This window comes from Anser anser (genome assembly GCF_964211835.1).
Source record: "Anser anser genome assembly, chromosome: 9".
NCBI lineage: Eukaryota > Metazoa > Chordata > Aves > Anseriformes > Anatidae > Anser > Anser anser.
The window spans coordinates 6395602-6409745 of NC_139729.1; the positions used below are offsets into that span (position 1 = coordinate 6395602).

Here is a 14144-nt window from a genome sequence, read left to right on the forward strand (position 1 = left end):
CATACCCATTCTCCACGGTCATTTCAATCCGTTCATCCAGAACAAGCAAACGCCAGCAGAAGAAACGCAGCATTTTCCTTTGTGCTTGGAACCACAGCATGACGAGCTACGACCCATCCTGGCTGCCACGGGCACATTAGCGCTGCTCCTTCTGCCTTGGGGGCCCAAAGATTTGAGGGACGAGACAACTCCATCACTGCCTGCCACCCCAGCAGGACACCGCCAGCATGCCACTGGAGCCTGGGAATGAACAGGTCCTCCCTCCTCGCCCAGCCAGCTGCCAGCACTTCTCCTTCCTCCATCCCCATCTCTGGGGCTGCTCTCCCAGCCTCCTGCTTCCAACAGGCACGCAGCAGACAGGAGCGAAGCGCCCTGTGGCCGCAGCTCCCCCTCAAGCACAGCCCTTCCCACGCAGCACCCCTTCCCTGGCAGCGCTGCCAGGAAGCGCTCTCACCCCTGAAGGGAAGAAGAGTTTTGGAAAGAAGGCACATTTACTTGAAGCAGGCTCCACATGCAGCAGGAGCTGCATCCTTTTTCCACGAGAGCCAGTCATTAAAACCACCTGGGCCTGAATGCCAGACTCTGCTCGCTTGCATTTTATGAAGCAGTCGTGGCAGCTCCTCATTTGCTGCTCCGTGCAAACGCTAGCAATTACAGCTCACACGGACAAGAAATGTAGGTAACCTGGGCCTAATTAGAGCTGAAAAGATTTAAAGACAAATATTTTCCTTAGAGAAAACCCATCTGAAACAATACTTCAGACACTTGCTTGGACAGGTCCTTTGTGCTAAAGCGAGTTATCCACATTACACTGTGCTGGAAACCCTTAAGGAGAGGGAAGGAATCAAGAGCTCAGAGCAAGCTTTAATTCCAAGTACACCACTGATGTCTATATTCCTGTGATCCCTTGACACATTTCTATAACCAGCCAGCTGGGACTGCAGCCAGGCCAGTAACACTATTTTACTTTCAGACTACAGGAAAAGCTATTTGCGCGTTCAGCCCTCTACCATAGATCAGCAACACTAATAATTATCATTGCGTTATATGTAACACTGAATTAGAGCTCAGACAAACTAGCTTTTCAAAGAAGATGCTTTCATTAAACCATAATGCAGCGAGTTTGAAACCAAGTAAAATGCTGTCACCTGTCTCATTTGGGTCGACTTTTACTGTTCTGTATAGTCAGTCCATTGTCTTTTACAGTAATAGGTGGTGATATTTTAATCATCTTTGATCACTTTTTTTTTTTTGTGAAAACAGACAAAAATAAGGAGTGCATGGTACCATGTCATCCTGTCCCCTCTCATACCACTCACACTGATTCCAGAGCTGTGAATTCCTTGGCTGATGGCAGAAATCTTGTAACTTCATCAGAATCAGCGGCATAATGTGAGTTAGCGTGCTTCAACATTTGGCTCAGTAAAGATTTATCTACCGTACAAAAATGTGGTCCCGGATAGCAATTTGCTTCCTCCAGCTAAATTAAAAATCCAAAGTTAAATTTGTTTAAAACACTAAAACAGAAAATCTATTTTCTTCTTGAACAGACCCCATGTGGAAACTTTAGAAGTCTGAATCTTCATAAGCAGATTAACTTTGGCATCTCCCACCATGAAGCTAGAATATTTAAATCTAAAAATAGCATGCTAAAGCTGTTTTAAGTTGGATAATTCAGCTGGAGGTGGCTCTCATTTCATCTAGCTCTACCTAATTTGCTACAGCTAAAACCTATTTGATACATGCTGAGCAAAAGGGACAAGCAGTGTCCCCTTGTCTGTAGCTTAAAGCCCCACATTAAATCTTGCAAGTCATTGCACATATCCTATCCTATATTTAAAAAGTCACATTTGACCAAGCTGTCACTAATCACACATCCGCACAACTCAATCAATTGGTAGAGTGATTATATTAGCAGCTTTCTATAGCAGCATGCAAATCTTTTTGCCCTAGTTCAGCTTCTTTCCAACAAAGCCAAGGCAGTTTAGAGCAGAAAGGTGACGAGCTGATGCTCATCTGTCAGATGAGACAAACATGGGAGATGCCTCTTCTTTTTGTTTTCGTACTCGAAGATCAAGGAGAATGTACATCGGTATGGGGAGGTTGTTGTTTAATTATACAATAGCTGTGGAGAGAGAATCTCTTTGAAGTGCTTTAACTTCTGTGCCACTTTCTCAAGTGAAAAAGGAAAAAAGATCCTCATCACTTTGACTGCTACCAGCTTAGATCTGGGGGAGGAGACATGGGGGTAGAATGTCACATCGAGGAAGATATATATTCAAATTGATTAATAAATGTAAACACATCATTAGATTAACTAGTAGGTTAGTTTCCTGACAGCCTGGCTGTCAGTTTAAAAAAAAAAAATCACAGAAAAACAAACAAACAGCCCCTAAAATGCTAGGATTATGTGGAGCTTGATGTTATTTTCATTCGAGTGGGTGAGAATCCTTCCATCAACTTAAGGCAGCAGGAGCTAGCCCTGGGCTGTTTTCCACAATCCCTTCTATTAGTAGAAATTAACTGTTTCCTACTTTATTCAGCTTATGCATAAATAGAAACTAACTTTTAGCCACAGAGCAATTCCTGCTTCCCTCTCCAGGGCTGGGACCTGAAGTTCTTTTGTGAGGGATTTCTTGTTTTCAGGGAGGCTATTCTGGACTGTGGCAGGTAGCTATGCTGTCCTGCTAGCCACAAAGATTTTCTTTTCAGCTATGGAAATACTTAGGAGTAGTTGGGAAGAAGGAAAATCCCACAAGTGTCTTGAACTGATCATCAGTGACAAAAAAAAAAATACGTTTTAGATAGGTCAATTTCTTGAATGTGGGAAGACAGATCACACTAACCATTTTCGCCTTTTGCTGAAATCCTTTAGTAATGTGCATTCTCAGTGGGAAAACTATACACTTTAAAACAAATCTTTAGAAAAGATGGAAAATCTAGGGCAAGAACATGAACAAGGAATAGAATGAGCTCCACTCTTTCTGTTATTTACTGCGGGATTGAAGATCTCCAGTTGTGAATTTCTCCATTCAAAAACTCGTATTTTTCAGATGTAAGGATGGCTGAACTTACTGAAAAATATGGACTGATAACATAAGCAGTGAAACCATTGCCAATTCAATTACACAGCTGATTAGTACCCAGTAAAGCAGAGGGAAAAAGGAAAGATTATAATTTAAGCACAACATGTGAGAGGACATAAGAACTGATACCTTTTCTTGAGGTCTCCAGATCTAATAAAATAATCTTCAGCTATTGCCTACAGAATTTTGTCCTTTCCATGACAAATACTTATTTGATATTATATACAAGATAAATACTTTTAAATGAAATGCTGCTTTTAAATTAAATGTTGCTTAAAGACAGAAAGCATTTTATTAAATAGTATATCATTTATATGTGCCATAAGACACACATGGTTTGATTATCATAACAATAACTTACATTTATCCGTGTACTTGCAAATACTCCCCAGGGACCAATAAAAGGGCATATGGCATAATGGCATCTCTTTAACTGTCATCATTGCTAGTGGTACATATTAAACTTTTCAAGGTGAACAGAGGGCTTGTAAAAGAGAGATGAGCCCTTTAATACAGATGTTTGGGTTATTTTGTTTCACTGCACTACAATAGGTGGCACATCATTCATTGTTTTACACTCAGGGTGCAGCTGTAGGAAGCACTAGTTTTGGCATCCTATCCTAACTTTCACCATAGCAGGTCAGAGGCATCCAGGCCTTCTGAGCAAGTTATCCAAACTCTCCTCTCAGCATCGCAAATGCTGTATAGAAACAGAGACACTGGCTGAGGAACGCAACCGCAACAACGTCACACATCTCACGGGAATTCTGCACTGTGATTTCTCTGTTTTCATTCTGACACCCAAATAAAATCTCAAATAGTCACTGCCTCAGATCTTCTCGCGAGCTATACTTAGTGACCAGGCTTTCAGAAATGCCACTCTACTGTGACGCATGAGGCTGCTTTTAATCTTCCTTACAGCTTCTGGATGGTGCAGTTGTACAAATATCAGACAATCTTAATATTTATGGCATTCCAAACAGAGATAATTAGGATGCATGTGATTGTTTTTCTCAGCAAGAAGATGCATATTAGTAACTTCAAGGCTCTGCCATGTGTACGTGTGTCTATACACAAGAGATGGGGTCTGCTCATCACTCCAGATGTATGCTGTGCAAGATGTCTGATGCCCACAATAAAGAGAGCTGACATTAAATGTATAGCCATTACTAGCAATTTTCTACCACATTCTGCTTCTCCTCACAATAAAGCAATTCAGTATCACTGTTAACAAACACAGGAGGTTTCAAATAACTGAAAATGGTCTGTTGTCTCAAAATCTATACCTCAACACCTGTTTAAAAAGTACCTTATCCATCCCTTTTGATAACTCATCTATTTCCTGTAATGAAGAGAAAACTGAAAACTTGTTTCTAGTTGTTTTCCTACAGGTCAAAAGAATTAAGTGGTGCCTGAACTGCAGTATCTCTCAGAATCCCCAGTAAGGAATGATACATCTATTTCAGAAATATTCAGTTATTAAAAACAAGCACTGCAAGACAAAAGTGACCCTTGGGTAACATTTTGCCCACTGGAGTGCCACTTACGACAGGTGAGATCAAGCAGGAGTCTCTCCAACCTTCTTCCTATGGCCAACAGGAGACTCCTCACACTTTAACTTCATGTCTTACTTAAAACGAACTGAGGTTTACTTTACATCAGCTCATTTTCATTAAGATTTTTTGAAACACAATTTCCAAAATTTATACACACACACACTTGTACACTGCTTTCCCCTATTACCTTCTCCCTGCTCCTCACCTCTTCTGCCCCAATACCCTAACTCCCCCAGCTCCCCAGCATGGTAATCAAGTGTATCATAGTTTTCATGGAGATAGAAGCATTAAAGAATCACATGCAAAAATAATTCTGTTGAAGGAAAAAAAGGAGAAGAAAAAAAGAAGGCCAATTTGTCATGAAAAAATTTCCTGGGAAAAAAAGAACTGCAGAGAACTGAAAGACACTAGGAGTTTGGATGTACGATTCTTAAGAAGACGTAACTGAACAGTGTCTTTGTGGGCTTCTGCTTGAAGATGTAAGCAGCTACAGACTCAACAGTGCTGCTGTGTTTATGTCAGCAATCACAAAGCGCGACATAAATACTCTTTGTCTCATACAGGAAAGGTATTCCATTTGCTTTGGGAACTGTTCAATGTTATCTGCTACTCTCCTACTTAAAAGTTGCATACAATAAGAAAACATAACCCAATGCCATGATCACATACTAAGAATAACAAACACAAAACTCATGGGTACTCTATAGGCTGAAATTTGTTTGCACAAATTATTCAGTGAGCACTTATGAATAATGAATACATTGTGGAAATCAGGATCAGTTTATGAATGATTTATGAACTGAAATATGGGCTGAATTTGTCAGATAACCTTATTTTCCACAAGTCACTCAACCATCTCTTACATTAAATGGTACCAACTGGTTTCCAAATAGCCCTACCTGCAAAATACCATCTTTGCTTTCTGTGGCATGAGAAGAGCTTTTTAAACCAAACTTCTGGATAACTTCCACATTATTGTCTGTGAAAGTTTTTCCTCAAAAAACAATTATCCAGAACCAATACTAATGCCTCCTCCCCCCAGGTTAATTAGCAAAGACTATATAACATGACAGTTTGGCACCTACCCTATCAAACGCACGTCTGCAAAGAGCACATGGGTGGCAGCTATCTATCACAGAATACTTTATAGACTAGGAGTAGTCCTGCCAATCACAGTGCCTTTAAAGCAATTCATTATTTTTGAGTGAGCTGGCTGTGAGTCTGGAAGAGAAAGAATAACTAAAACAATCACAACTAGGGAATTAATATGACCAGAAATGTAAAATATTTAATTTTGAAATATTTTTAAATGCTTAGGAAATTAACTCAAACTTGACAGCTTGTAACATAGGCTCATTTCTTGAAGAGTTTGCTCTACAGTCAGTTTAGCCAAAGAATCTGAAAGAAACTTATCAGTATATACAAAAGGTTCCTTCCACATGGTATGTAATGCTGGTACACAGGAACTGTTCTACTGGATCAGACCCAAAGCCTAGCTAGCCTACTCTCTTTGATGGCACCCAGTGTTTACAGAAAGCTGTAAAAAATCTGCAGTAAGAAGGAAGGTCCCTGTCATGCTCATAAACATCAGAAGCACAAGCTGCTCCTCTTGGCCCAGTTTCTCCTTGGTGCCAGAGGCATATGGAAGGTGTTATCACTGCATCCCTCTGGACCCAGGCACTGCTTATCTCTGGGCCTCCCACAGCAGCCACGAGGCAGAGCGAGCCTCCTCTTAGTGCCCCCCTTTCCTGAGCACCCCCACAGAGCAAGGAAAAACTTGGCTGAGGGTGAGTCAGGGAACATCCTTTCAAAAAGCATCGCGATTTTACAAGTAATGCCTCTAATGTACAGACAGCAGCGGGTTTAACACACCATTACTGTCAAATGGCGTGTGGGGTCTACTGCCTTCATTTTATGCTCATGATTTGCTGAGTGCACACCAGGATGCAGAGAGCCTGAGCCTGCTAGCCATCGCACGCGATGTCAGCAGCCGCCGGGATTGTTCCTTCACAGCCTGTCACACCTTCAAAGAAAGGGGACATGAAACAGCTGGCGGATGCAGCAGCTTAAGAAGGAGCAACTTCTCAGGTGGGATTTCATCTCCCTTGGGGTGGAACAACTCCACACGGTGGAAAGCCACTAATGATCACGCAGTGCAGAGATGAGAAAGGCAACCTGATAGTACTGTATTTGTTGCTTGCTTATGCAATTGTAAGGAAGGATTGCTGCAGAATTGCAAAAAGACCTGGAGTGCTCGTGACCTTTTGTTTTGCTTACTGCAATCCCTGACAGTTTCAGCAGCATGATGGTTCGCAGCAAACAGCACAAACTGAACTTCTTATTTGAAGTACTAATGAATAATGGATAGGAGCTGAATCAGAACCCCCCACATCAGCATTCTTACTTTAATAGTGCCAAAATGCAACAGGCTACTCACAAATAAACTGTACCAGATGAGGAAAAAATAGCGCTTCCCCAATGATTTATTGCAAACAAAATTCAGGAACAAGTTCGTATTGTTTACACTGATTAGTCTTTGTATGCATACAGATTGCTTGATGCTGGAGTTTTCAGTGCATAAGCCTATGCAGCTGGCATCAAGTTTCCTGGAGAGGAAATCCTTGTGAAAAATCATACTTCCCACTGAAAACAGTCTATACTGGCACTTAAGTTCACATTAACTAAATTATTTAGGAAACCATTTTTTCTCAGATCTCCTTTTGACACTGATCTACTGTTGGTTGGGTGCTTTTTGTCCCATTGCTATCAACAGTCCCTTTGGGAGGCACAGCCCAGGGGCCAACACCACTCTGTCCTACACGGTCTGCAGGACCAGAGCAGGAGGCAGCTCTGGAAGAGGTAGCAAAGCCCAGGCTGAACAGGCAATGAGACAAAACTCAAGCAGACTACGAGGTTATTTCCAGCTAAATCTGGTGCTCTTGGGCCTCCTACAAACACCTTCAGGAGGCTGGAGACACACAACTGCTTCTTTACAAGACCCCAAATGAGAAAACAGAGCGTGTTAGCCAGCTCACAGAACAACCTTTGGCAACGACCTGTTAGTGCAGGGAAGTTTAGCTGTGTGCTTGCATCCATGGGATCTACAGCAAAAAGCAGGTTATAGTTGGGTAAGACTAATAGCAAGAGTGCTGAAAGTCACTTGGAGGTGGCTCCAGCATGGGGTTAACAGAGAACAAAACACCAGAGAATCCAGATTTGTACTGTGGCTGACAGCCCACGCTGCCATATTGCCATTCCCTACACTGGCTAGCTGCAAGCTAATGCAGCTGCACCAACTTCTCACATTTTTTCCTCTGTAGCTTTGCACACCAAACCTTAAAGCTTTCACAACTCCTTTTCATCAAATATGTTAAGTAAATATTAGAGTTAATCCATAACAAATGTTGCAGGCTGTTGTCAGGAACCACATTCAAATACCCCTCATATTTAAATTCCCACTTCAAATGGGCATTACAGATACATACTTCTCAGCACCCATGGTTTTATTTACCTTTTTTTTTTTTAGAGAGAAAGGCTACTTTTAAGATTAAGCTCAATTCATTCCTTAATGCTTGATCAGCTAATAAGACACATTTGTTTGAAAAAGAATACATGACTGGATCTCATGTTTTCATCTATACTCAAGTGAGACCCACAGGCTCCAAGTGGGATCAGAGCATGCCATAAATGCCTGAGCCTCCACAGGATCAAAAATGCTCACATTAGGGTACGTTTCATTATTTCACATGCACACACTCAGAGAAAGATGATAGGGACTGTGAAGAGTGATTTGCCTCACTTTCAGCAGAAGGTATTGCAGAGACCAATGAAGAGGGAGCAGTGAAAACAAAATAACTGCAAAGCTTGAGGTGAGGCAATCGGAGAAGATGAATCATCTGAAGAATCTTGCCACTGCTTGTTAAACAAATTATTCATCGAATTAGTTCTGCTGCTGTTTGACTAGTTCTAATAAATATCCCAAGCTAAAACAAAACAAAACAAGAACAACGACAAAACCCATGCAATTATAAGCCAGTTAGAGTAGACATTTTTATACCCCACGGACTACACAACCACAACTAACAACCAAAATGAAGGCATGTCTGAGGACACAAACAATCACTTTTGATCAAACAACCAGAAATTTTTCTTAGTTCGAAGTAAAAACGATTAATGCTTTGATTTCACGGAGAAGGAGAGAAGGTGAGCAGGCATTATCCTTCTTTCTCATCTTTCTCTACCATTTCATACACTTCCACGCTCAAGTGCCACCCACATTAGCTTTCTTAAGCCTAAATGTAGCCTTTTAAATAAAAGCTCTGGTAAGCCTGCACCATACTGGGACTTGAGTCCCCTTGCAAGTTCCAACACCGAATTACTTACAGCCATACAGCAAACTTTCAGGCAATCCTGCTCATCCAGGTACCTTCTGCTACAACATTAATACCTGAGTCATATGGGTGGAGGCATTTACAATGGGATATGGTGCAAAAACTAAACCTGAAAATGTCTGAATCTGAGCACCATCTGCTCTTGAATGCAGCTGTGCTGTTTGACAAGCCAAGAGATGCCCCACTTGAAAACAACAAAAAGTAAATCTTTTATACCATAAAAGCTTGCAGTCACCAGAATTGCAACCCTCAACATATACAAAGCTATCAAAATAATCATCAATTCACAGGGACATTGCAGCAAAGAGCAGGCAGCAGAAATTTGCCCTGTTTTGACCTTTACAGGTGGAGTCTAAAATTTGCAGTCCAAGCTGGAGGTCTGGGAAGTACTGACGCTGCCCAAGAGCAGCCTGGCTAGGAAATAGCTGTCAGTAGCAAGCAAGCACCTCAGTTTTCTTCACGTGGATATCTGCTCTCCTGCTTTGATCTACGTGACCAACAAATAGAAAAAAATAAAGTCAACTATGCAAATAATAACAGCAATATTAATAATCTTGGACTTAAGCAAGGGGAAAGGGGCAAAGCATATAGAATAAAATGTTTTAAGTGGAAAAAAGAGTTCAGTTTGCTCTTCTGATGAAATTAAGAAGCCCTTCTTCAATGTACAGCGTAGTGCTATAATTTACTGAAGAAAGATTACATCTTAATAAGCCTAAATTATTCTTTATATATTACTTTTCTGTGGTCATTTTGTGCAGATCTTACCTTCTCTTTCTTTGCTGAAAGCTAACGGAAGATTTTCCATATTCTTGAGATGAAAAAGGGAGAGTGGGCTTCCAGTTCCCAAACCAAGAAATGGAAAGGGTGAGTTGTGAGTCCAAGAACTAACAGTAGCTAATTAAACCACTCTGTCCCTTATGCCCTAGCTGAAAATAATTGAGAAATTCAGTTCCTCTGATGGCTTTCTTTGTTCTCCTATCTCTGCTTCAATTACTTTGGTGGTGGAAGGTTTCTTTCCGCAAGGCTGATAACAAGTAGAACAAAAACAGTAGCACTCTGAATCACTGATGGTTCATAAAGCTCATTGAAATAATCATGGCTCAACTAGTGTAGGCCTTCATGCAATCTTAGCCCATTAGGTGTGTGCTAATTCAGGCCTTCTCCACAGCCTCTAGACTTCTGTTTCGGATTAATCTAAATACTGCTGCTCTGTCCTCCCTCATGCACTTCAGTGAAACAATCACATTTCCTTATCACCAGCGTGGAAAACAGCAAATCCCCACAAAGGACAGAACAAGCATCAAAGGCATCTTGCAGATTAACAGCTGTGCCACCTTCCAGGGAGAGGGGATACAGGTGATGGTTTCAAACAAGCAGAATTAATGTTTTCAATATTCCCATTGTACCTCCTAAGTATTGCTCAGACATCTGTGCCAGAGGCTTACCTGGAACCTTCTGACAGCAGACGCACCGCCGTGTAACGCTGGCTTAGCCTCCTGCTGTCCCCTTGCCTCTCTCCTTTCTGGCTCAGGCAGCAGGAGATACCACAACACTGGCTGTATACAGAGCAGCTGCTGCATAAGCATGCTTTCTACCTGAAATCCAGTGCTGAGAGGCCGGTGGTGGCTCTGCCCAGTAAAACTTGATGTACTCAAAGGAGTGACAGGAGGCACAGTGAGAAAAAAGGTTCAGGCTCAGGCAAGCATCTCTCTGGACCACGTGTAATCAGACCACAAGCCATAGAAACACTCAACACGAGTTTGTGCAACCTTGTGAAACCAAACAAAAACAAGTACCAAAAAAGGACCAAAAAGCATCTAGAACATTGAAGGCACTCAAGTACATTGACAGCTATTTCCATCAAAAGCTTCTTACTCTGTCCTAATACAAAATACAACTGAATATATGAAGGAAGTTAAATGATATAGAAAAGTAAAGGGGAAATATTATTCAGAAAATGAACTACATGCCATTTGGACATGGCATTGACCACACAGTAGGAGGTTTAGCATGACAACATGTACAGCACTAGGGGACGCTGGAAGAAAACGTTATTTAAATTATGCATTATCTCACAAACTAAACTACAGTAGTGAACACAATACTGCTAATCATGCACGGAATGATGATTTGCATTTCTTTAATTAATGCAGACATAAGCCACCATACACTCCATCAAATTGTTTAGGGTCACTTTTGCAAATGAATATGAATTAAAATGGCTGGTCTTTATAATAAAACTATAAAAGGCAGGATTATCACTAACATCTCAAAGACAGAAAACATGAAGGGAAAGACCCTTTGAAACAGCCACTCCAGGAATTTCAGTATCAAAGACATTTAGCTCCCTTTTCAGATTTTACTTGTATCATTTCCATATTGTAAGATTAAGGCAAAGAGTAGGTGATTATAGAGAGCAAACTGAAAATTGCGTAGGAAAAGCTGTGTGCTAAAGAAACAGCAAAGGTACACATACCATCATCGCATTCAGTGTCAACAACATCACTGGAGTGTTTATCCCAGTCTTTTACAAAGCACTGTATAATACAAGGTCTACAATAAATATACAGTTCTGATGACCTTGTCATTAAAGAAAGACACACAAAAAAGCTTTTCCTGCCCCTCATTTGCATGAAAGGGGCAAAAAAAAAAAAAAAGGTTGAAAATAACCAACCTCACTTTATGCTTTTTGTCATTGCATTTTATTTGTTCTCAGAGAACACCCTGAAGTAATTCTGCATATGAAAAAAGTAAAAAGCTAGGAAAATCAGAACCAAATCTGAAACTTTTTCCGTTTGAACAGAAGTCTTTTCCATTTTGACAGTTGTACATCTAAAATTTGAAACAGGTAAAGGAATACTATTGAAAGGACATCTTTTTTTCCTGACTACATGTTTATGATAGAGTATAAAAATTCATCTTAGAATAATAAAAAATAATAATAATAAAAAATAATAATAAATAATAATAAATATAATAAAAATAATAATAAAAATAAAAATAATAATAAAATAATAATAATAAATAAAGAAAAAGTAGCAGCAAAGCCCTTCGTGGAATTGCATTTCCTTTCCTTTAAGGTTTTCTGCACCTGACCACAATACCTGGGCGGTGTTGCAGGGACAACCCCACTACTTTTCTTAACCCCACTCCTTTTCTTAAGGCAGCATGCCTTGTCTATGCATCAGCTGTACGTTGGAGCAAACAGCAGATCACTGGGTCCCCAAAGAAGCAACCACCAGGAAGTCCCTCCCGAGCTCCTGTGGCCTAGCAGAGCTTTCCAGAGCAGCCAGCAGGTGTCCTTTTTAATAGGACAACTGGGACTTAATCCTTTGGCTATCCATACGGAGTCCCACTGCTGTTGCTGCCAGCAGAAGGGTGACTGTATGTGAAAGAAGCCAATGTGCCTGCAGCTCTCTTGTTTCTGATGCAGTCTTCAAAAGATGCCTTTAGTCAGAACTTAACCAAGACTCCTTTTGCAGCCACAAGGATCAGAGAATGTGTGAGATGGACGCTCATGGGCTCATACAAATGCTTTTCATTACATCTCTAAAAACTCTGGTGTGCTTCCCTGAAGGAGTGTGTACAAGGCAAGAGGTTACCTCTATCTACAAAAAAAATTGTTGTTTTGGGACAACTTTCTGGTGATCTGTATTTTGTCCATGCTAGAGCTTCATGAAAACATTTTTCTTCTATTCTGATGAACTTCAGCGAGTGGATGGACTCAAAGCCTCTGCTGGACAAGTTGATAAGGCCAGAGATGACTGAAGTCTTGAACAATGCCCTGCTCCAGCCTTCCCAGAGCAATGCCCCCAAAACCATGATGTGTATGGACGTATTTCATCTACTGACCGAATGCCAACTCAGGTTTCAGCTTACTACGAGGCTGGTCAGAAGCACTTCAGTACTGTAGTGAGTTCTTCAGTTTTACAACTATTGTTTCATACTAATGAGAATAAAAATTCATTTTTTAACTAAATAAAAAACAGTGGAAGGTGTTACCATTCTGAAAACAGAGGAAGAAACCTCTGCTGCTCTTTGCACTGTCTGTACCTCATTTATTAGATGCATGCCCTTAAAACCAAGCAAATGAATAGCTTAGGATGGCATAAATCTTACACTGCCTACATAATAGCCACAGTGACACAGAGAAATGTAAGCTTCACTGTGGCACCAACTTACTTTGCACGCAAAATAAATCGCACTACTTATCTCAAAGTGCGAGCGCAACACAAAGCATTTTAGAAAAAAGCGAGTCAATGACTCATGCTGGTCAACCTTAAATTAACATCAGCATACATCAGTAACCTTATCATAACACAGGAATGCTGAACATTGCTACTATTAAAGTAAGACTACCATTTTCAAGAAAGCATAGCTGGAAGTCCTTTACTAGAAAAATTGTACGGTTTATACATTTCACGTGTTTGCATTTTCTGTATCATCAGTTAAAATATATGCAACAAGAATATGCAGATTTGGGGATGGAGAGGGAAATGAAAATAACTGATATACATTTAGAAAAAAACTCACAGGTCACAGTTAAAGCTCTTGTGTCATTTTCAAATGCCCTTTTAAAAAAGCATTTGATAAGAAAATGCATTTTGCCTTATTTTTGTGTATGGCTTAGAATTTAGGCAGTCCACAGCTCTCGCCCTGCTAAGTGTTTGGGAATGGTAAACAAGTTGGCAGATAATTGCATGCTGTCTCTTAGCAACCAGAACTGTCTTGCAATGAAGTTACTGGGCCTTTTTTTCTGATATATTCTGGTAATGACACGATTTCCACAAATTTTAGACCCAGTCAGGCAAACCCCTTTCATATATTATCTCCTGGATGAGCCCATCATTAAGCGACAGTAGAGACCTGCTAGGGAAAGCTACCGCTTCGTTTGCAATCTCTTGGGAAGACAATTCACAATAAACATACACTGAGGACAAACAAATGAGTAAGTAGGAAGAGGCTAGTCAAAATATTTTGTCATGAGCCTAAATAGCCTTTTCCATGGCTGTAACTGCAACGAAATACAATATAGAAACCTGTGGTGGTGTACATAATCCTTGAGATAGCAAAACTTCCAATTGCTTAACTGCAAAAATGAAACTCATATT

General features: G+C 40.6%; 1 protein-coding gene across 8 annotated transcripts in view; it reads right to left on the reverse strand.

Annotated features, from left to right (window-relative positions):
* NYAP2 (neuronal tyrosine-phosphorylated phosphoinositide-3-kinase adaptor 2) overlaps nucleotides 1–14144 on the reverse strand; it is a 166047-nt gene that overhangs the window by 101495 nt on the left and 50408 nt on the right. The window contains exon 1 of one of the 8 annotated variants that reach the window (XM_083847822.1): nucleotides 6–11969. The exons of the other annotated variants lie outside the window; for them this stretch is intronic. Coding sequence (XP_083703948.1) covers nucleotides 6–100 — 95 coding nt within the window. The 5' untranslated portion in view covers nucleotides 101–11969. Of the gene's footprint in view, nucleotides 1–5; nucleotides 11970–14144 lie in introns of those variants that run through there. 8 annotated transcript variants of the gene reach the window in all.